Source organism: Molothrus aeneus, chromosome 24, assembly GCF_037042795.1.
Source record: "Molothrus aeneus isolate 106 chromosome 24, BPBGC_Maene_1.0, whole genome shotgun sequence".
NCBI lineage: Eukaryota > Metazoa > Chordata > Aves > Passeriformes > Icteridae > Molothrus > Molothrus aeneus.
Window position 1 is genome coordinate 4,125,572 of NC_089669.1, and position 18,975 is coordinate 4,144,546.

General features: G+C 48.5%; 1 protein-coding gene across 1 annotated transcript in view; it reads right to left on the minus strand.

Annotated features, from left to right (window-relative positions):
* Nucleotides 1-2,390: 2,390 nt before the first annotated feature.
* The window catches only part of SYT6 (synaptotagmin 6), a 36,833-nt gene continuing 20,248 nt past the window's right edge, over nucleotides 2,391-18,975 (minus strand). The window contains exons 3-7 of the mRNA XM_066565443.1: nucleotides 16,029-16,587; nucleotides 11,758-11,878; nucleotides 10,727-10,898; nucleotides 9,482-9,632; nucleotides 2,391-3,948 (exon numbers count right to left, since the gene is read on the minus strand). Coding sequence (XP_066421540.1) covers nucleotides 3,877-3,948; nucleotides 9,482-9,632; nucleotides 10,727-10,898; nucleotides 11,758-11,878; nucleotides 16,029-16,587 — 1,075 coding nt within the window. The 3' untranslated portion in view covers nucleotides 2,391-3,876. The remainder of the gene's footprint in view (nucleotides 3,949-9,481; nucleotides 9,633-10,726; nucleotides 10,899-11,757; nucleotides 11,879-16,028; nucleotides 16,588-18,975) is intronic.

The window sequence follows — 18,975 nt, forward strand, 5'->3', positions numbered from 1 at the left end:
TCTGTCCCCTCTGGGTCACCCTTGGGGGTGGTGAGATCCATTGTCCCTGCTCTGCCCTCTCTGCTGCTCCCAGCATCCCAAAGCTGCGTTTGAGACCCAGAGCCCCAGAGCCCCCAGCTGTCAGCCCCTGTCTGCAGCCCCTGCCATCCTGGTGGGCTTTGCCACTCTTGTTCCCAAAAACTCCCTGCAGGATTAGTGATTCCCAGCCCTGGGGACAGCCTTGCTGTGGCAGCTGTGACACACCCCCCTTCAACATCAATATTGGAGTTACATTTATTTCTCAGCTGCTATTTTTAACCTTAAGATAATTAAAGACCATGTTTGTTTATTTCTTTAGCCCTTATAAATCCCCAATTGTTTTCTTCCTCCCTGGCTTTTTCTTTTTGGTGTGTGTGATTTGCCAACCTGCGAGTAGCATTCTGTAATTAGCAATTAAAGGCCACATTTGGAGACTAAATATAAATTGTTATGACAAGATTCTTCCCTTTGCCAAACAAATGTGTTGCTGATGTATGAAAGAAAGCTCATCACACAATGATGGGATCAGTGGGAAGCCAGCGGTGGAGAATATCACCCTGGCTGGATATTGGGAAGGAATTCCTCCCTGGGAGGGTGGGGAGGCCCTGGCACAGCTGTGGCTGCCCCTGGATCCCTGGAAGTGCCCAAGGCCAGGCTGGATGGGGCTTGGGTCACCCTGGGACAGTGGAAGGTGTCCCTGCCATGGCAGGGGTGGAATGAGATGGATTTTTATGTCCCTTCCAACCCAAACCAGTCTGGAATTTCATGCCTGGAACTCACCTCCCACTGGATGTTTTCCACCATTTTTTCTCAGATACAACTCATTTTGTTGTTCAGTTGGTGGGAAGGAGCAAGGCTGGGACAGTTCCCAGCCCTCTGAGCCCTTGCAGTGAGCTGGACCCGTGGGATTTCCTTGCCCCTGAGTCCCCACATGAAACCAACCCTGGCCACCCTCCCTGCAGCGTCCCCTGCCCTCCCTGCAGCCCCAGCCAGTCGTTGATGAAAATGGAGACTGGGAGACTAAAACTGAAGAGAAAGGAGGGGAAAAAAAAATGAAAGGAAGGTCTGGGAATGCTCCATGTGTTTATTTTGCTTGCGCTACTCAATAAAACAGACTATTCATTTGTGGCTGCTTGCAGCAGCATCCTCCCCTTTGCAGGGACTTTCAAAGGAGCCCCAGCATGGCCAAGCCTCCTGTGGGACGTGGCCCTGGGGTGACCCTCCTTATTTTGCTTGGAAATAATTGAAATGTCTCTATGAGTTGCTATTACAGGGTCAAGAGCAGCAAGTGAGGAGCAAGAAAACAACTCAACAAATCTTGGCATGGCACTTGTGCTGGGCTCAGCTCCTTCCCAGGGCTCTGATTCCCCCCTGGATGGAAGGGAAGTGTTTGCTCTGGTGTGTGGAGCTCATCCCCATGAGTGTGACCAATCCCCCCCAGTGACAAACACACAATGGGCTGATTATCCCCTGGCTGAGGGATGTGGCAAAACCTCAGCATTTAAAATATAAATGAAGGGGGGGGTTGAGCCAAGCAGGCGTGGGTGTTATTCACTAACGTGAGATCCAGTTTTCCAGCAATGCAAGTGACAGCCAGTATTGAGTGGAAATTGATTATCTGTGTGAAGCAAGGATTAAAAATAGCAGCTTTGTGTCAAACCCCACGTATGTTTTGACTAAATCCTCGATAACAAGGAGAATGGATAAAAGATGGAGATTATACAGAGAAAACCAAAACCCAAAAAGCCTGGATTAGAGAAGAAAAGGATTTGAGTGGGTTGCTGCAATTAATGATTGTCAAGTGCCACCAGCTGGGACTGCTGTGGCTTCTTCTGGGGACGTCTTGTCCTTTGGTTTGCCAACCTGCCAGAGGCACTGCCAGCTCATTGCCCTGCTCCCCTGAGGCTCCTCCAGCTCAGGCAAAGGTCCAGGGGCTCGTGGGCAGTGGTTGACCCACCCAGTCAATCAGTTTTAATGGCCAGAAACTCATCCCCTTAATTAAACACAGGAAGGATGATGGTCTCAGGAAGGTTGTCCTCCCCTTGCTCCCCAGCAGAAGCTCTCAGAATACTCTGTGCTGGGAAACCAATGCCCTTTTACCACTTTTTTTTGTGGCAGTGTGCTTGGAATGCACTTTTTGCTGCTGCAGGGGCTGTCCCTGGGATGGTGTGGCTGTCCCAGCCCATGCAGGGGCTGCAGAGCCAAGGTCTGCTCCAAATGCCAAGCGTGCCCCTGCCCAGCCCCACACCATGCCAGGCTCTGCCATTGTCACATTTTATGGCACCCTCTGTGATCTCTGCACCCATCCAAAACCACACAACCCACAATTCCTGCTCCCACAGGAGGAAATATTCCACCAGACAGGGCAGCACTTACAAATCAAATCATTTTATTGAGTTTCTGCTCCTATAGCATGTGGCACATAAAGAGAATTAAGACACAAGGTGTGATGAGGAATGATGTATTTACCCTTCACTGAACAAAGGATTCATCTCACCCAGGAGCAATGCAAACAGCCCTCTGTGCCAGCCCTGATGTGCAGCCAGGGGTGACGTGGTGACATTTGGGAAAATGGGAACTGAAGCTGACCTGAGGATTGGGGCTGATGAACACAGTCCTGCTAACCTGAGGCTGCCTCGCTCGCAAATTCTGCCTCCAAACTAAAATATTTGCTTTTGCCTAATTTAATTAGGGTGGAATAAACAGCACTAACACGCTTCTTAACTCAGAGAAAAATCCAGGATGAGAAAGTGTCCAAAATCCACAGCTGGCTGATAAAGATCAGCTGATTTAGCTGTAAAGCCAGTGCTTGGGATATTCTAAATTCATTCTTGGCTTCTACAGCCAAAGAACCAGCAAAGCTTCATTTTTTTTTTCCCAGAACTTGACCTTCCTTCAGGGCTTGGGCTGAGAAACTTTATTCCTTAAGAAAGTGCTGACAGTCTTTAGAAAAAAAGTTTGGAAGCTTTTTTAGCATCAGTCATGTTTATGTAATTCCCTTTGCCCCTTGGGTCACCCATTATTACTTGGATGAGATAAGAAATGGAGACCCAGTGGTCATGCAGGGCTGTACCCATTTCTAAAATGGGTAAAGTAAAATGGGTAAGTAAAATCTTCCCACTTTTTTCTGAATCCCACCTGTGGCCGCACTGTTTCCTCCACTCCAGATAACGTGGGGATGTCCTGGGGGATGAGCAGCAGCTACAAAGGGGGCTGAAGAAACTGTTCATGCAAATAGCTCTGGGGAGATTTCAGATACAGGGGAAAAAACCCAGGGTTCCCCTCCTGAGGAATCAACAGCATTTTTTAAATATATGACAAAAGGAATTATGGGGTACACACTACACAAACTTCTAAGAGCTCATGGACACCCCTACATGAACAGGAAACCCGGGGACACTCTGCAGGGCTGGGGCTGACCACGAGGATGGAGCTGCTGGTGGCTTGGAAGAGTCTCTCCCATCTTCTGCCACGGCTTTCCAGTGGCCACTGTCCCCTGTCCCCTGTCCTGGCCACCTCTGCTCTCTGCAGACACCTCCTGGCCCCTTTCCAGCCTTTTCACACACTAAAAACTATTTTACACATTATTTTACAGACCAAACTCCCAGCACGCGTCTCAGTCCACCTTCTCCCTCTGGAAACAGACCCGTACAGCAAAAGCCACAAAAATAACATCACCTTGGGAGACATATTAGACAAAAACATATTTGACCACAAAACGGGTTTCTACCTTTACTTACGCAGGAACAACTACCCGGAAAGTCCCGCTGCTGCCACCGCCCCTCAGCAACCACTGAGACTGAAGGCCAAGTGCAAAAATTACTTGGTTTAGTCCCATTTTGCTGTCCCTGCTCCAGATCATGGTGTGGGGGGTGGTTTGGGGGAGGGACAGGAGCCCTGGCTGTCGAAGCTCGCTGCCCGGCCGTGCCACTGGGGACAGAGGAGAAATCAAGTTAATCAAACAGGAGAGGTTGGCTGGGATTATTCCCAATCCTGCATTGTGCTGTCCATCTCATCTTCCTCAGGATTCCCATCCATTCCATCCCACCCCATGGATTCCATCCCATCTGCAGATCCCATCCCATCCCATCTGCAGATCCCATCCCATCTGCAGATCCCATCCCATGGATCCCATCCCATCCCATTCCATTCCATCCCATCCCATCCCATCTGCAGATCCCATTCTATCCCATCTGCAGATCCCATCCCATGGATCCCATCCCATCCCATCTGCAGATCCCATCCCATCCCATCCCATCCCATCCCATCCCATCCCATCCCATCTCATCCCATGGATTCCATCCCATCCCATCCCTGCTGTGCCTCTCTTCTGCTCTACAAGTTCCATTTTATGCAATGCCCGTGTTTAACCACTCAGGAGGAATTGCTGAACAATTTACTTTATTGCTTTGTAAATCAATTCTCAATTGTGAGGATTCCTCACAAAAAAAAAAAAAAAAAAAAAAAAAAACAAAAAGGAAAATAAACAGTGTCTGTGTGTGCTGTGAAGACAAAGTGCTCTCAGCTTTTCCTTGCTTTATTGCTGTTGTCTCTTTGGTTTAAAAATACTGTCTAAGCTCAGGAGTACTTGAGTCTTTCCAGTCTGCTAATTTTTACTCCACAGCAGCTCTGTCCACAGCACCAGAGACATTTCTCAAAGGGAAAATCAGATCAGAGACTCGGTGGATGGAGCAAACATTTTTTTTTTTGCCATACTTAGGGGATCATAAATTATTTGTCATCTGCCTTGGGGGCTATTATCATAATTCAAACCCATTATTCCTGAAGCTTTTGAGCACTTGCCCATCTCACCATCTTGTTATATTAAATTCCAGTGACAAATGATAGAAATCTCCCAGAGACAACGGGAGGCAGGATTTCCACTGCCTGGATCAATTCCCTCCCCTCCCACATCAGCAGAAACTTTTTGCTGGCTGATATTAATGTTTAAGCATGTATGAATTTCATTTCTCTGGGTGAAAACCCACTTGGGGAACCAGACCTCACCCTTGCCTTGGCAAAACCATCTTGAATGAAAACAAGGGAACAGCAGCCTGGTGCTCACAGGGAGGCTGAGCAGGGCAAGCAGCTCCTTGCAGATGCTCCATGGGTTTGGATTGGTCAAAAATGTGGCCAATTTGGCCAATTTCCTTCCTCAAAGAGATCAGTCAGTGTAAAGTAACTCACTGCACAGGTTTGCACTGAACAGCCTCTATTTCATCAGGGCTGAGCAGAAATTAATGAATGAAGAAGATGAGAAGCTCATCCTGCCAAACAGCTGCCTTAAGGTAAGGAAACACTTTCCTCTATGCTTCTCATGTCAAAAAAATGTCTAAAATCCCTGAGGAATTGATAATACAGGTACAACCTCCCCATGAGAATTGCCAGGGAACAGATTGCAGAAATTACAACAGGAATGGGCTTTTGGCAGAGCCTTCCCATGCTCTTTGCCTTGCGCTGTCTGCATGACAATGACAGTGTTGCTACTCCAAAAATGTGATGAAAACTCTTCCAAGGACAGGTCCAAACAACCAGAGAGGAACCTGGAGATACTTTTCCTTCATTTAATTAGAAAAGGTGAGCCATGTACTGTGCAGCCAACAGTCAGAAACCGAGACCAGTTCAATCAAAATCAAACTGACCCAGAAGTCTGGAAGGGCTTATCTTTAAAGACAATTATTCTTCGTTATGGGCATGACTTGGCTCTCAGGAGAGTTACCAGTTTTTATCTGAAGCAATGTTTTAAACCAATAAATGTTGAATGTCTGAGGCACTTGGCAGCATCAAAGACCCGTTTTGCATCGCGCTGATGACGCGACCCCGCGATTCCAGGGTTTGTCTTTCACAGATCACAGGGAAAATCCCCGTTTTCAGAAGTTCCCTTCAAATCCTGGAAGAACGAGCTGTAATTTCTATTTCCCTTTGTGCACACAGCCCTGAACCTGGCTGATGGGTGGAGGAATGCAGGAGGAACAGGGGTGCGGTGGCTGGAGGACCCGGGGAGGGAGCAGCTGCCAGCAGGGCCTCGGGGCTGAGCACTGGGAACAGCTTGTGCTGAGGGGAAGAATTGATTGCCAGAACAACCCCACAAAGAGGGATTCTCCCTTTCTGCTCAGAAACTCGCCTTCTGAACATCTGTGTGAGGAGGATAGCGCTTAAAAGCCTGTAATTAATGATTCATTTGCACATGTTCTCCATGTTCCCTCTTTAATGATGATGGTCATTAGAGAAGTGCAGTCATTATGGTTTGTTATTCACTGTTGATAAATATGGAGCAACCAAAGACATGATGTGCATCTGAAGTGTTTCCCTTTTCACTGGAGCCTTTTCCAGCAGTGAAAGCAAAGAGGGAGCGGCACCAGCTCATGGAGGAAGGGCCCAAGTGGCACAAAAATGAGGGGTTGGGCCATGTTAGCCCAGCACTGTGGCTGCTGGGACAGGCTGGAGCTGCCCAGGTCCTCGTGGCAGACAAAGAATCATGGCTCAATACAGGAGGAGGCTGTTGGTCCAACACCACGGACACAACCATCCATCCATCCATCCATCCATCCATCCATCCATCCATCCATCCATCCATCCATCCATCCATCCGTCCGTCCGTCCGTCCCTGCTGTGGCAGGGTAAGGGGGTCAGGACTGGGCCATCCTCTTGAAGCAGCACAGCTGTGGTGACATTTTCCTGGTAAATTCACCAGAAATTGTGACTCTGAGCTGTACTCAAAATATGGTGGGAGCTCCTTCTCCTGGCCAAAGCTTTTCCAAGGCGCACCAGGCAGGGTGTTGGTTAGCAAAGAAATTCCATATTTCCACACTTTTCTCCCTCCTGAGGGGTGGGGAGGGGGGCGGGACCCCAACCACAGCAAGGGGAGATGGCAGTGCCTGGAGCAGCTCCAGTCAGCATCCCTCCATTTAGACATCAAAGGGACAATTCAATCACGGCTCCCTCGCCTTGGTTTGAGGTCAAGCACTCAATCAGGGAAGATTTGGATGGAGCCAGAGGCTGTTACTGATGGTCAGAGCACACAGAGACCATCACGAGGATCAATTGGGAAGCAAATGCTCCATTTGCTGCTGCCCGGCACAAACGCGCTCGCAGAGGAAGGAGATGAAGAGGAGGAAGAAGAAGACGAAGAGAAAGATGGAAATGATGGCTCAGGATGCCAGCACAGCCCGAGGTCACCCCAACAAAGGTGAGGAAGGCATGAAAGGCCAGCAGTTCTCCCCCAGCATGCTCAGGACAGATGGACAGCCAGCCAGCAGCAGGATGCAGCAGCTGCACAGAGACCCAGAGCTGGGATTACAGGACAAAAACCCCAAATTTCTTCTCAAAGATACCCAAACACAACATGGAAAAGGTGATACAATGTCTTGTATACCAACAAATACCATTTCCCATTAATTTCTCCCCAGGAGCCTGTGCCTTTTCTGTTTGGTTTTTCTTTTAGGCTGCACTGGGGATTTGCAGACAGCAATGCTAAAACCTAAAAGGGCAAATAAACACAGGGACCATTTGCTTGCTGGCTCTCTGCACCAGTTTGTGGCAGAAATACCAGAGCAGATGATCAGAGGGCTTTTTCTTTCCTTTTAAGCAGAGCTCCTGACCTGTGCATTGAGGGGTGAAATGATTCACTCAGTTTTTTTCCAGAGTCTTGGGGGCTCAGCCATGGTTTTCAAAGTATATTTTAGAAGGTGAGTCATCTTCCATGTCTTCCTTGGTTTCTCTGTGTTTCATCATAACAATAATGCCTTTTTTACTTTTTTCTTAGTTATTTTCAAAAACTTTACTGGAGTTTTTCTTTAAAAACTCCATCTGCATCTGAAAAATAGTGCAGTAAAGCCATAAAAATTGCAACCTGGAGAAGGAGCTCCCGCCCCTGGGTCAGCCATGGCTGTTGGTGTCACACTGTGAGGTGCTACAGATGCCAAGAGATCAAATGAGAGATCAATTCCATTTCTGAACCTTGTGGCTGCTGGTGCCCAGCTCCCCTGTGGCAGTGGGAGGTGACACTCAGAGCCTGCCCAGATGTGGCTCCTGCCCAGGGCCAGCAGGGGCAGGGGAATGAAGTCCTGGAGCTGCTCATCACCCAAAGGCAGAGCTGGCACTGCACACAAAGTGCACAGGGGTTTAATTCTGCTCTGACTCACCCCAGCCCTGCACAGCTGATCCCTGTGCTGATTCAAGGTGAGCTCACAGATCACCTCAAACAAGGGAGGCAAATTTTCAGGTGTCCATTGTCTGACATATCCACCTCCACTGTGTCTTAAGCTGAACTATCAACTGCCAGGTTTTTCTTTGTGTGTAACCAACCTGGGCTGGGACAGAGGGCACTGAGCACAAACTGACTTAATCGTGCAATGGTTTGGGTTGGGAAGGAACTTAAAGATCATCCAATTCCACCCCCCTGCCGTGGGCAGGGGCACCTTCCACTATCCCAAGTTGCCCCAAGCCCTGTCCAGCCTGGCCCTGGGCACTCCCAGGGATCCAGGGGCAGCCACAGCTGCTCTGGGCACTTTGTGCCAGGGCCTGCCCACCCCTTCTTGTTGGAGGAAAGAGCAGATTTCCCAGAAAGACAGGGTTTATACACTAATTCACAGTACTGTGGAGTCTCAGCAAGCCCAGTGTCTGCCTTTCAGCACAGCTCAGCACTCAACTTCAAGGGGAAAATGAGATGATTTTTGTTAAGTACTTATTCTGTGGCTTTGAGGGAAAATACCTCCTCAGCCCCAGATACAGTGGGAGGCTTTATTGCCTTCATTATTGTATCACTGGCCTCAAATGTTGGTGCTTTGTTCTCATACTTGAAGTGTCAAATGCGTGTGTGCCCTTTTCCACATCTCTGTCCTCCAGAAATTATGACCTAAATCAGGCAAAGCCAAAGAGCTCCACAGAAGCGTGAGAAATTGGAGTGCAAAGGGGAAGAAAATGCCAGAGATGGTCGAAATGGTACCCAGGCATTTCAGCCCTATTTTATCATCTGGGGCTGCATCAAGTCAATCTCTTTCTCTGGAGATGCTTAGAGCAATTACATTTGTTCTATTTATTCTCCCTCAAAGGCTCGGAGATGAGTCAACAGAAAAATCTTTTAGGATGAAAAATTGAAACTTGAAATAGGCAATATCCCTGGACAATTTGTTCTGCAATCAGAGCAGCATTCTCTTTCCTTACTGCTCTCAATTTCTAATTTAAAAAGGAAAAGTAAAAAAAAAAAAAGAAAAAGAAAAGAAAAACCCAAAATGTAACAGTCACATCTGTAAATACAGTTCTTCTCAGTCTTGCTTGCAAGCTCAAGGAGCTATTTCGAGGCAATACAGAAGTGCTTGTTTTCTAGAGTTCATTTCTGGTGAGAAAATTCCCTCAGCTCTGCTCAGAAAATCCCAGGCGAGAGCAGGAGCTCTCTGAAAGCCTGGAGCCAGCCCAGTCCCGCCCAGCCCAGGCACTGGGAGGGAAGGACACCCCCACGCACCTCTTTGAAGGATTTCTTCACCTCCACCAGCGGGTGCCAGTGGGCGATGGGCTTGCGGGGGTAGGCCAGCATCTCGTTCCAGTGGTCTCTGCCCAGGCCCTCGGCGTTGACCCCCACGCGGCAAACCCCGATGATCTCGTTGTGGCCCACCCTGAGGAACGGCAGAGAAGGAGCACCATCACCATCCACCCATCCATCCACCCATCATCCCATCCATCCATCCATCCATCCATCCATCCATCCATCCATCCATCCATCCATCCATCCATCCCCCATCCATCCGTCCATCCCCCATCCATCTACCCATCCATCCATCCATCCATCCATCCATCCATCCATCCATCCACCCACCCACCCATCCATCCATCCATCCATCCATCCATCCATCCATCCATCCATCCATCCATCCACCCATCCATCCATCCATCCCCCATCCATCCATCCATCCATCCCCCATCCATCCGTCCATCCCCCATCCATCTACCCATCCATCCATCCATCCATCCATCCATCCATCCATCCATCCATCCATCCATCCATCCCTCCATCCATCCATCCATCCATCCATCCATCCATCCATCCATCCATCCATCCATCCATCCCCCATCCATCCATCCATCCCCCATGCATCCATCCCCCATGTATCCATCTACTCATCCATCCCCCATCCATCCATCCATCCATCCATCCATCCATCCATCCATCCATCCATCCATCCATCCATCCATCCATCCCTCCATCCCTCTGGTTGCCCAAACCTGGCCAGGTAGAGCCTGGACCCTGCTGCTGGTGAGCCTGGGCTGTGGTGTCTGCCCCAGCCTTGCCACCACCACAGGTAATTACAGCAGCTTTTAAATTATTTCTGCAGGTCAGTCCAGACACAGAGGCGTGAGCAGTGCCCAAGAATAACCCCAGCTTCATTAATACATAATTCATACACCCAGAGCTGCTTGGGCTCACACTATTTGCTTTCTAAAATGGGTTGCAGGACAATAAATAACCAAGGGGAACGTGGCACTTGCTCAAGGAAATGCCATAAAGCAAGGAGCAGCCTTGTCAAACTCGTTATTTTTCCATAACCATAAATATCAATGTCACTGTAGCAATATATCACCAGAGACAGGTGGATACCACTGAGTTCTGCCATGAGGCTATGGAAAACACTGTGGAAAATTGCATTTGAGCTGGAAAATCTGCACCCAATAGGATGCTCTCCCCTCCAGCTCTCCAGAGCCTCCCACCTACCGATCATAATCCATGACAGAGATAAGGAGGCTGACTTGATCCATGTTCTCGGGGGGAATGTCAAAGATTATTGCTTCATTGTAGGTGGGATTAAGTGTGTTTTTCTTTATGGTGGTTTTCTTCTTTTTCAGTCTTCGCCCGTCACAGAGCAAAGACACTTTGACATATGGATCTAGGGAGGAAGAGACAGAAGACCTTTTGTTGATGAAAATGTGTTTTGTTACTTTTGCAATATAGAAACAGCTTTATCAGAGGATGGGCTGTGAGTTCCCATGAGCCAGAGGTGCTCTTCAAATGGACTTTTAGAAAAAAGTTTATTTGCAGACCAGTAAAATCTTCCATTTCTCATACTGGTGTGGGTGATGACCTGAACTTCAGGCACCAGAGAACCAGCACTGCATGATTATTATTGCAGAAAGGGTGAGCTGGCTTCACCTGAAGTCTCAATTCTCAGACATTTCATATGGCATTAAGCTCCAGCTGAGCAGAAACATTTTTTGCAAAGGTCTCTGTTGTTACTGCTTTTTGTACAATGAAATTCAAATACTCTGAAGTTAGTGTCTGGAAAAGAAATTGGATTTTATGATGAAAATCAGAATTTGTGCGTGCTAAATTTGCAAGTCAGCTCTTTGAAACTGCAAATGCAAACAGTCTATAGATGGCTGTGATCCTCAGGTTTGACTGCTGGCCACTGCACAGGGGAATGCACATTCCAGTGGGATTTACCCAGGTGGGCCATGATCCTTTCCTGATCTTGGGGTCAAAGAGTTGATTCTGGCTATAAAGCGTTACAAGGGATCTAAGTGTCCAAGCCAAGAGATGGATCAGAGCTCTGACCCTGCAGACCCTCCAGGGGGATGGGAAAAAAGTGACAAATTGTCTACTTTAAAAATTTTGTTTGCACTTGAAACACAGACAAAGCTTTCTCAGGTTTTCCTGTGATGGTTCACCCACCATCTATTGAGGGTACAGTGAGGGAAGAGGAGGAGATGTGGCTTCAAGGGGATCCTCCTCAGCCACCAAACACCCACCTGAGTAACCAGTGATGTCCATAGCTTTGAGATTCCTGCATTTAATGACTGTTAAGGTGAGGCGACCTGCAGTTGGCAAATAACAAAGGGAAAACATGATCTCGCCCAGGTCCACGCTTTCCTTCAATAAAGCAGAGAACAGATTTTATTGGAAATGTGCAGAACCAGCCAGGTGCCTCCTCCTCCACCCCAGCATTTCCTCTGCTCTGCCATTTGTAGCAAAGGGTATTTTACTTTATCTGAGTGCACCCCAACACGATTTGGCTAAAAATGAATACAGAGAATGGGAAAAATAGGTTACACCTCCACATCTTAGTTAAGGACAATCTTCCTCTGCCTCAGTGGAGTTTGTGCTTCCTATTGCAACCTCCCAGCTATGCACAGCTAATGCACAGCACTCCTGCTCCACTGCTCACACAGAGGAGATGGGATATCTCACACCAAATCAATGCAGTGAGGAAATCAAATTAGTATCAAGTCTTGTTTGAATGTACTGTACATGTCTCTGGTGCCTGGTTCCTCCAGGAATGTGACAAACACAGTGAGGTGACAGAAAGATGAGCTTCTGGCATGCAGTGGTGCCATGTTCTCCAGTTTGCACTGCAGAAATCTCCTCAGAAACTTTCTGTGACAGCCAGTGCCATCAGTTCATAACATCACAGACTGGTTTGGGTTGGAAGAGACCTTGAATATATTCTAGTTTCAACCCCCTGCCGTGGGCAGGGATGAATTCAGTAATGAAGGTTTGTGACTGACAGTGCCCAACATTTCTGCATAAAATAAAAATGTCTTTCAGTAACACATTGGTTTTCTCTGAAGGTGAGCAGGAGTTTTTGGGCAGTTACAAACTGGGGGGTAAAACTTTAAGCCAGAAGACAGCCCAGAAGGGTCTGTTGAGCTTTTAGTTTGTGACATGTCCACATTTGGACCACCAGGCCCTTTGAGATGCCCTCAAGGAGCAGGCACAGCACGGGGCTGTGTTTGTGAGTATAAATGGGGAATTAACCAGCAGATGGCACTCAGAAATGTCTGGTACTTTAGGATTACACAGAAGCCAACACAATTTACTCTTTTAGTGCCCCATCAAATAACTTTTATCCGTGGCTCTTAGCACTTCTTGTACCTGCAGCTTCATCGACTACACCTCCTAAAAGCCCTTTCCATCACTGCCTTGCCCATGGGAAGTCAGGGGAAAATAAACAAACCAAATGTCTGATTTAAACTAGAAAGCATCATCATCCAAAGTCAGCAGAAAGATTTCCAAACACCTTCTAAAAATGGATTTAAAAAAAATCTTATTTTTCTACATACAGATCCCACATCTGTAGAGCAAACAACCAGTTTATTTTGGGAAACAGTGTGTTTGATTCCTTTCAATGTGATATAATGATCTGCTGAAGAGAAATTGTGGCTGTTACGAGTAGAGTGATGGAACTAGAAAGACAAGTAAATGCACTTAAAGCTTTTCTAAGTGTTAGGGGAATAGATCTTGTTGATGGATGAGGTTTTTGCCAAATTATTTCCTGCTCATTCTCAGGTAAGGCAAAGATTAAATCTTTATTCCACTTAGATGTGCAGAATACTAATGAATATTATATAAAATTTTGATTGGGTCTGTTCTTTCATGCATTCTTTGTTCTTAGTTGGTGTGGGAGGGACGAGGGCAGGAGACTTTGGACAAGATGTCAGAAGAGAGCAGCCCTGTGTGACATGGTGAGAGCACCCTCTGGACACTATCTCATCTTCTATTCCTCTCCTTGCACTGAGAGGACCCGTTCAGGGTATAAAATGAACATAATTTATTCTTTGACCTCATTGTATCAGGTCAAGAGATCTTTCTTTGCAACCATAAATACAAGAGAGCAAAGCGTGTCCTGTGGGTACATTATTTTCTTGCAGATTATAGACATTGGGACATTTCCAAAATTCATATCAGTACTTTTAGGAAATAATGGAAGCTCTGAGTCAATAGACTTGAAACCAAAGATGTTTCCCTAATTCACAAGCTGTACAGTCATTAATTAAGTAGCTGAGTGCTGGCTACTTGACCAGATCAGTTCTTAAGTGTGTTCCTACCCTCTTACCCACACCATTGATCTCATGCATTATTAGGCACCCAGAGCTTTCTTGGGGTTTTGTGCAAATTGTATTTACCCTTCTCAATTTTGATTAACCAGAAATGTCCTTGGGTGTGCTACAGCTGGCTGGGATGTTCCAGGAGCAGCTCATTCCTTAAGAATGGCACAGAGAGGATGAGGGGATGGAGCCAAACGTGGCGCTGGACGTGTCTGTGGCAGCTCTGTGGGGTCCTGCTCAACACATCTTGGCCATGGGGCTGGCTCTGCTCCCCTCACACCTCCTCTGGAGGCTTTTCCCTCAACAGCCCTTCTGCTGGTGTATCTCCACCTGCTTTTGTGGGGTTTCCCCCCATTAAATGAGATTATTTAGCCAGGAAAACATCCACTATTGCTTGCAGAAGCAACAGGCAGGTTTCTCCAGGAGGCATCAGCACATCAGGTGCACTTTGCTCCCCTTCCAGCAGCCCCTCTCAGGGTGAAGGATGTGCCTGGTGCCTGCTTGCCTCTCTTGCCAGCATTTCTGCTTTCATTACCACCCATCAATCACAACAGCCGTGGCTGTTTGCAGGTTGGAAGCCAAGAGCTGTGAGCACCCTGCTAACTCAAACTGTTGCTTTCCTCATGGTTGATCCTGTGCCTCCTTCCTGCAGCTCTCCCAGGCAAGGTGCTCAAAAGGCAGCACAGCAGCAGCTCCCAGCACTGCCCCAGGGTGCCTGGCAGGCACCACCTCCACCCCTGTGTCCTCAGGCTGGCAGGGCCAAAGCTCTCCACGCCCTCCCAGGACAGCTCCAGCCCCTGAGCCACCTTCCAGGGTGATGTGATGATGTGCTGTGTGTCCCCTGAGTGCCCTGGGACCCCGCTGGGCACAGGACACAGGGCTGTGCACACCTGCTGGGCTGCCAGAAGGCTCTGCACACCCTGCAGCAGGAGAATGAGCACTGCTGGAAGTCACCAAAAGGTTCAGCTGGTGGGAAACATGGTGCTGAGAGACAAAGCACCGGAGTTACAAAGCAAATGTCTTGTGGCACTGCTGGCCACAGTAAATATTTGCGTTTGACAGTTCCCTCCTCGGCACAGAAAGCAGGGGAGCAAAAGGTATGAGATGAGCTATGAGGGAAGCTGCAGGACAGATTTTTGCAAGTTGTGGCATTCTGCCAGTCACCAGGAAAGATGTGACAGGGCCCACGCTTCCAGCCACAGGGGTGGGGATGTCTCATCTTTCAGTCTCAGGAATAACAATGTGACATGACAATGACAATGGCTGATTTAGTGTCCAGCTGCAGAGCAGTTCAATCATTCATTCGCCCTGAGGACCAGCCAGATCCTCCTGGGAGGGCAGTGGAGGAGCAGGCAGCTATTATGGAGAGGTTAATGTCACTGCTCTGCACTCAGTGATCAATGTGAGCACTTGGCTTCTCCTGCCAGCTCCGTGGGACACGGAAAGGGCTGGGACTTTTCCTCTCTGAGCCTTGGTTTCTCTTCCAGAGGGAATTCAACAGAACTATTAAAAGACCCAAATCCAGCTCTGGAAGAACTGCCAGCAGCACATCCAGCACCTCTCAGTATCAAGGGGTTGGTACTGGCCCTGCAGAGCTCTTCCTTACTGTGATCGTGTGGTGCCTTAAGTTTTTAGCTTTTATATTCTCAGATCCTGTACTGCACTAGTGTAGAACTCTGAACTCCATATAGAGTGTCAGTAAGCTCTCTTCACATTTTTGTCAGACAAAACAATCCTTCCAGGCCTGAGAACCAAGGTCAACCTCTGCCTTGGGTGACCAAGTATAAAAAGTATAAACAGAGGTGAATTGGGGGGCGGAAGCAAACCAGGGAAATATGACTTTGTTACCTGAAGCTATAATTGGACAATTAACCCCTGATATGCAAGCAGACCAAACCTTTATCTGTCTGAGAAACTCGTTACCATTGTCCATCTTGGGTGTAGTGTCTGCAAGGTTTTTGACTGCCCAAGGTGTACCTATTGAAGGCCTTTGATAAAAACCCACTCTATTCTCTTTAATCTGTCTAGCCTCCATTCTAGGTAGCCAGTCCAAGGCATCCCATGTGCACATGGCAGAGAGCTGGGCCACGGCTGCAGGTCCTGGGCTAACAGGAGGTGAGGAACCTTCAGCTGGGAGCCATGGAGGATTGATTTACCCCTGTGGACAACCCCCACCCTGCCCAGCAGATACTCACTGTCGTGGCATACTGAATGTCCCTCCAGATGGAAGTCTCCCGCGAGAGGTCCGAGTCCTCGAACAGGTTCTCCAAGATAACTTCTCCAATCATGTCGTGCCTGGAGAACCTGTCAAAGTCAAAGACGCTCAGGTGGAGCTTCCTGCTCGCCAGCTCCTCGTGGGGCACGGGGAAGTGGAAGGACTCGTCGAAGGTGGGGTTCAGAGTCTTCCTGTGCACGCGCGTCTGGAACTTGCGCTTGCGGTCGGGCAGGAGGTAGATCTTCACGTAGGGATCCGAGCTGCCGCAGAAGTCTTTGGCTGGCAAGTCAAAAGCCCTGAGAATCCGGACAGTCAGCGTCTCGTTCTCGTAGTCGTACTTGAGAGTGAAGTTGATTTTCCCACAGGTTTTCTCTGCCTCTTTCTTGGGGTCCTCGGTGTCCATGGTCTTCTGCTTGTAGAGCTCGGGCTTGATGCGGCCGATGCTGGTGGGCTGCTCGGCCACGGCCGGCGCCTCCAGCCCGTAGTCCATGCTGGACACGTGCATCTGCCGGGGCAGGTGCCTCTTGAAGGAGATGTGCCTGCAGGAGGGAGACACCAACAGCTCTGTGGGTTTCCAAGGACATGGTTTTCATGTCCTTTTTCACCCCTGGACTCAAAAATCAGCACAGAACGAGCTCCATAGGTGCTCCTGAGCTCTGCACTGAAACTGGGTGTGTTATGGAGGGAACGCTTCCAAAAACCTGCAAGGATCCAATCCAGCAAATTTCTTAAATTCCAGAGCATTGCACAAGCTGTGTTTTCTCACCTGTGGCAGAAGTCACAGCCCACAGCTGAACAGATGGGCCCCAACAACTCCTTACCCAAACCACAGACAGCACCACGTGGAGAATTTCCCCACCTCAGTCCTTACACTTCCAAATACTGGCACTAACCTCTCCCAGACAAAAAACCCCTTTTTTTGTTTTTTTTTTGTTTGTTTGTTTGTATGTTTGGTTTTTTGTTTGGTTTGGTTTTGGGTTTTTTTGTGAGAGAACCACAACCAGTTCAGAAGGTGAGGCTTTCTTCGTAGAACTAGAACCACAGAATGATTTGGGTTCAGAGTGTTTTAAAGCTCATCTCATTGCATCCCCTGCCACAGACAGGGACACCTCGCTTTCCCCTAGATCAGTTTGCTTCAAGCCTTGTCCAGCCTGGATTTGCTGGGTATTGCTGCTTCCAGACTTTTCCAACAGACTCATCAGAAACTGATAGATAATTGTTGACAGGGAGGGAGGCACAGCCTCATCAGGAAGATTCTCTTGCCTTGAGCTCTCCTCCAGCACAAGCTGTATGTAAGCAAAGCCTTATCTGAACAAAGCATAAAAGCTTTCTGTGGACTGAGGGCATTATTTCAGATTATCTGGTGTTTACAAGAGCAGTTTATAGAGTTATTTAACTAAACTAAGAACTCTACACCCAGAGCATTAGCCTTCAGTGATACGTGGTGCTTGGAGACCTTGGCAGGCTTCTCAGAGGTATTTTGGACAGGGTTAGGCTGGGCTGTGAATCAGAGGAACCTGCCAAGGAGAAAGTGTGTTTGAAACCTGCCCACGTACAGCGAAGTCCCACTTTGTTTGTCCTAATTCAGACTGGCTGAAGGTTTTCTCCTCCTCTGTTGGAAAGGTGTAATAAAAGCAGAAGGAGAGTGTGCATGCAGAGAGGGAATCAGCTGCCCAAAAAGCAGTGTGGATAAATAAAAGAGTGTGGCTCACAAATGCAGGTGGCACCGTGCTGATCTAACCCAGCTCCTTTAAACAGGGAGCTGCCATCAGTGCCTCACTAATCCTGCAAAAGTGCAGCCAATTTTCTGAGCTGTGCCTGATTTCCCTGTCACACTCCTGTGCACATCCCAGGCACGGCCAGCGAGGCAAACAGAAGTGCTGGGGCACAGCCAGGACCCTGTGATCCCTCTTTCCTGTCCCTGTTTCACCTCCTTCTGTGTCAAGGAGAGATGCTGCATTTCACAGAATGGTTTGTGTTGGAAAGGAGCCTCAAAGCTCAGCTCCTTCCACCCCCTGCCATGGGCAGGGGCACCTTCCACTATCCCAGGTTGCTCCAGCCTGGCCTTGGGACAGTTCCAGGGATGGGGCAGCCACAGCTTCTCTGGGCACCCTGTGCCAGGGCCTCAGCCCACTCTGAGTAAAGATCCCCTTTCTAACATCTAACCTAAATCTCCCAGTGTCCAAGGTTCACACAGCCTTTTCCTGACTTCCTGAGGATGATGTTGATGTCTCTGTCCCCATCTGAGCACAAGCACTGAGCACAGCTGGTTCAGGGCTTGTGCAGCGAGCGATCCATCAATTGTGCTGATCTAATTGTTTCTGCCAGGAGCCACAACAGAGAGAGAGAGCCAAAAGGTCTAATTCTGTCTGACAGGGTACATCACTGATACTTCAGCCTGCCTCTCATATTGGAACAAAATTAAAGTGGCCAAAGCGTGTGGGTGACTTGACACAATGAGGTCAAGTCGCAGTAACAGGACTTGAATCCCTAATTTTTTAAAAGAGCCACAGTCTTAACACATTCATTGGTTAATGGCCAAGCTTTGGACAGTAATCTGCTGTGTAGGTGCTCTCTTTAGTCTCCCTGATGGTCTCTGAACCTCTGGCTCCATCCAACAATCCTCCCACCTCCCCAGCTGCTCACAGAGCAGTGTCCCTGCTGAGCACCTCGGCCCCACCCAGCAGAATCATGGAATATCCTGAGCTGGAGGGGACCCACAAGGATCATCCAGTCCGGCTCTTATCCCTGCACAGACACCCCAACCATCCCCCCTGTGCATCCTTGGCAGTGCTGTCCAAACACCCCTGGAGCTCTGGCAGCCTCGGGGCTGTGCCCATTCCCTGGGGAGCCTGGGCAGTGCCAGCACCCTCTGGGGGAAGAAATTTTCCCTGATATCCACCCTAAACACCCCTAACCCATCTCCA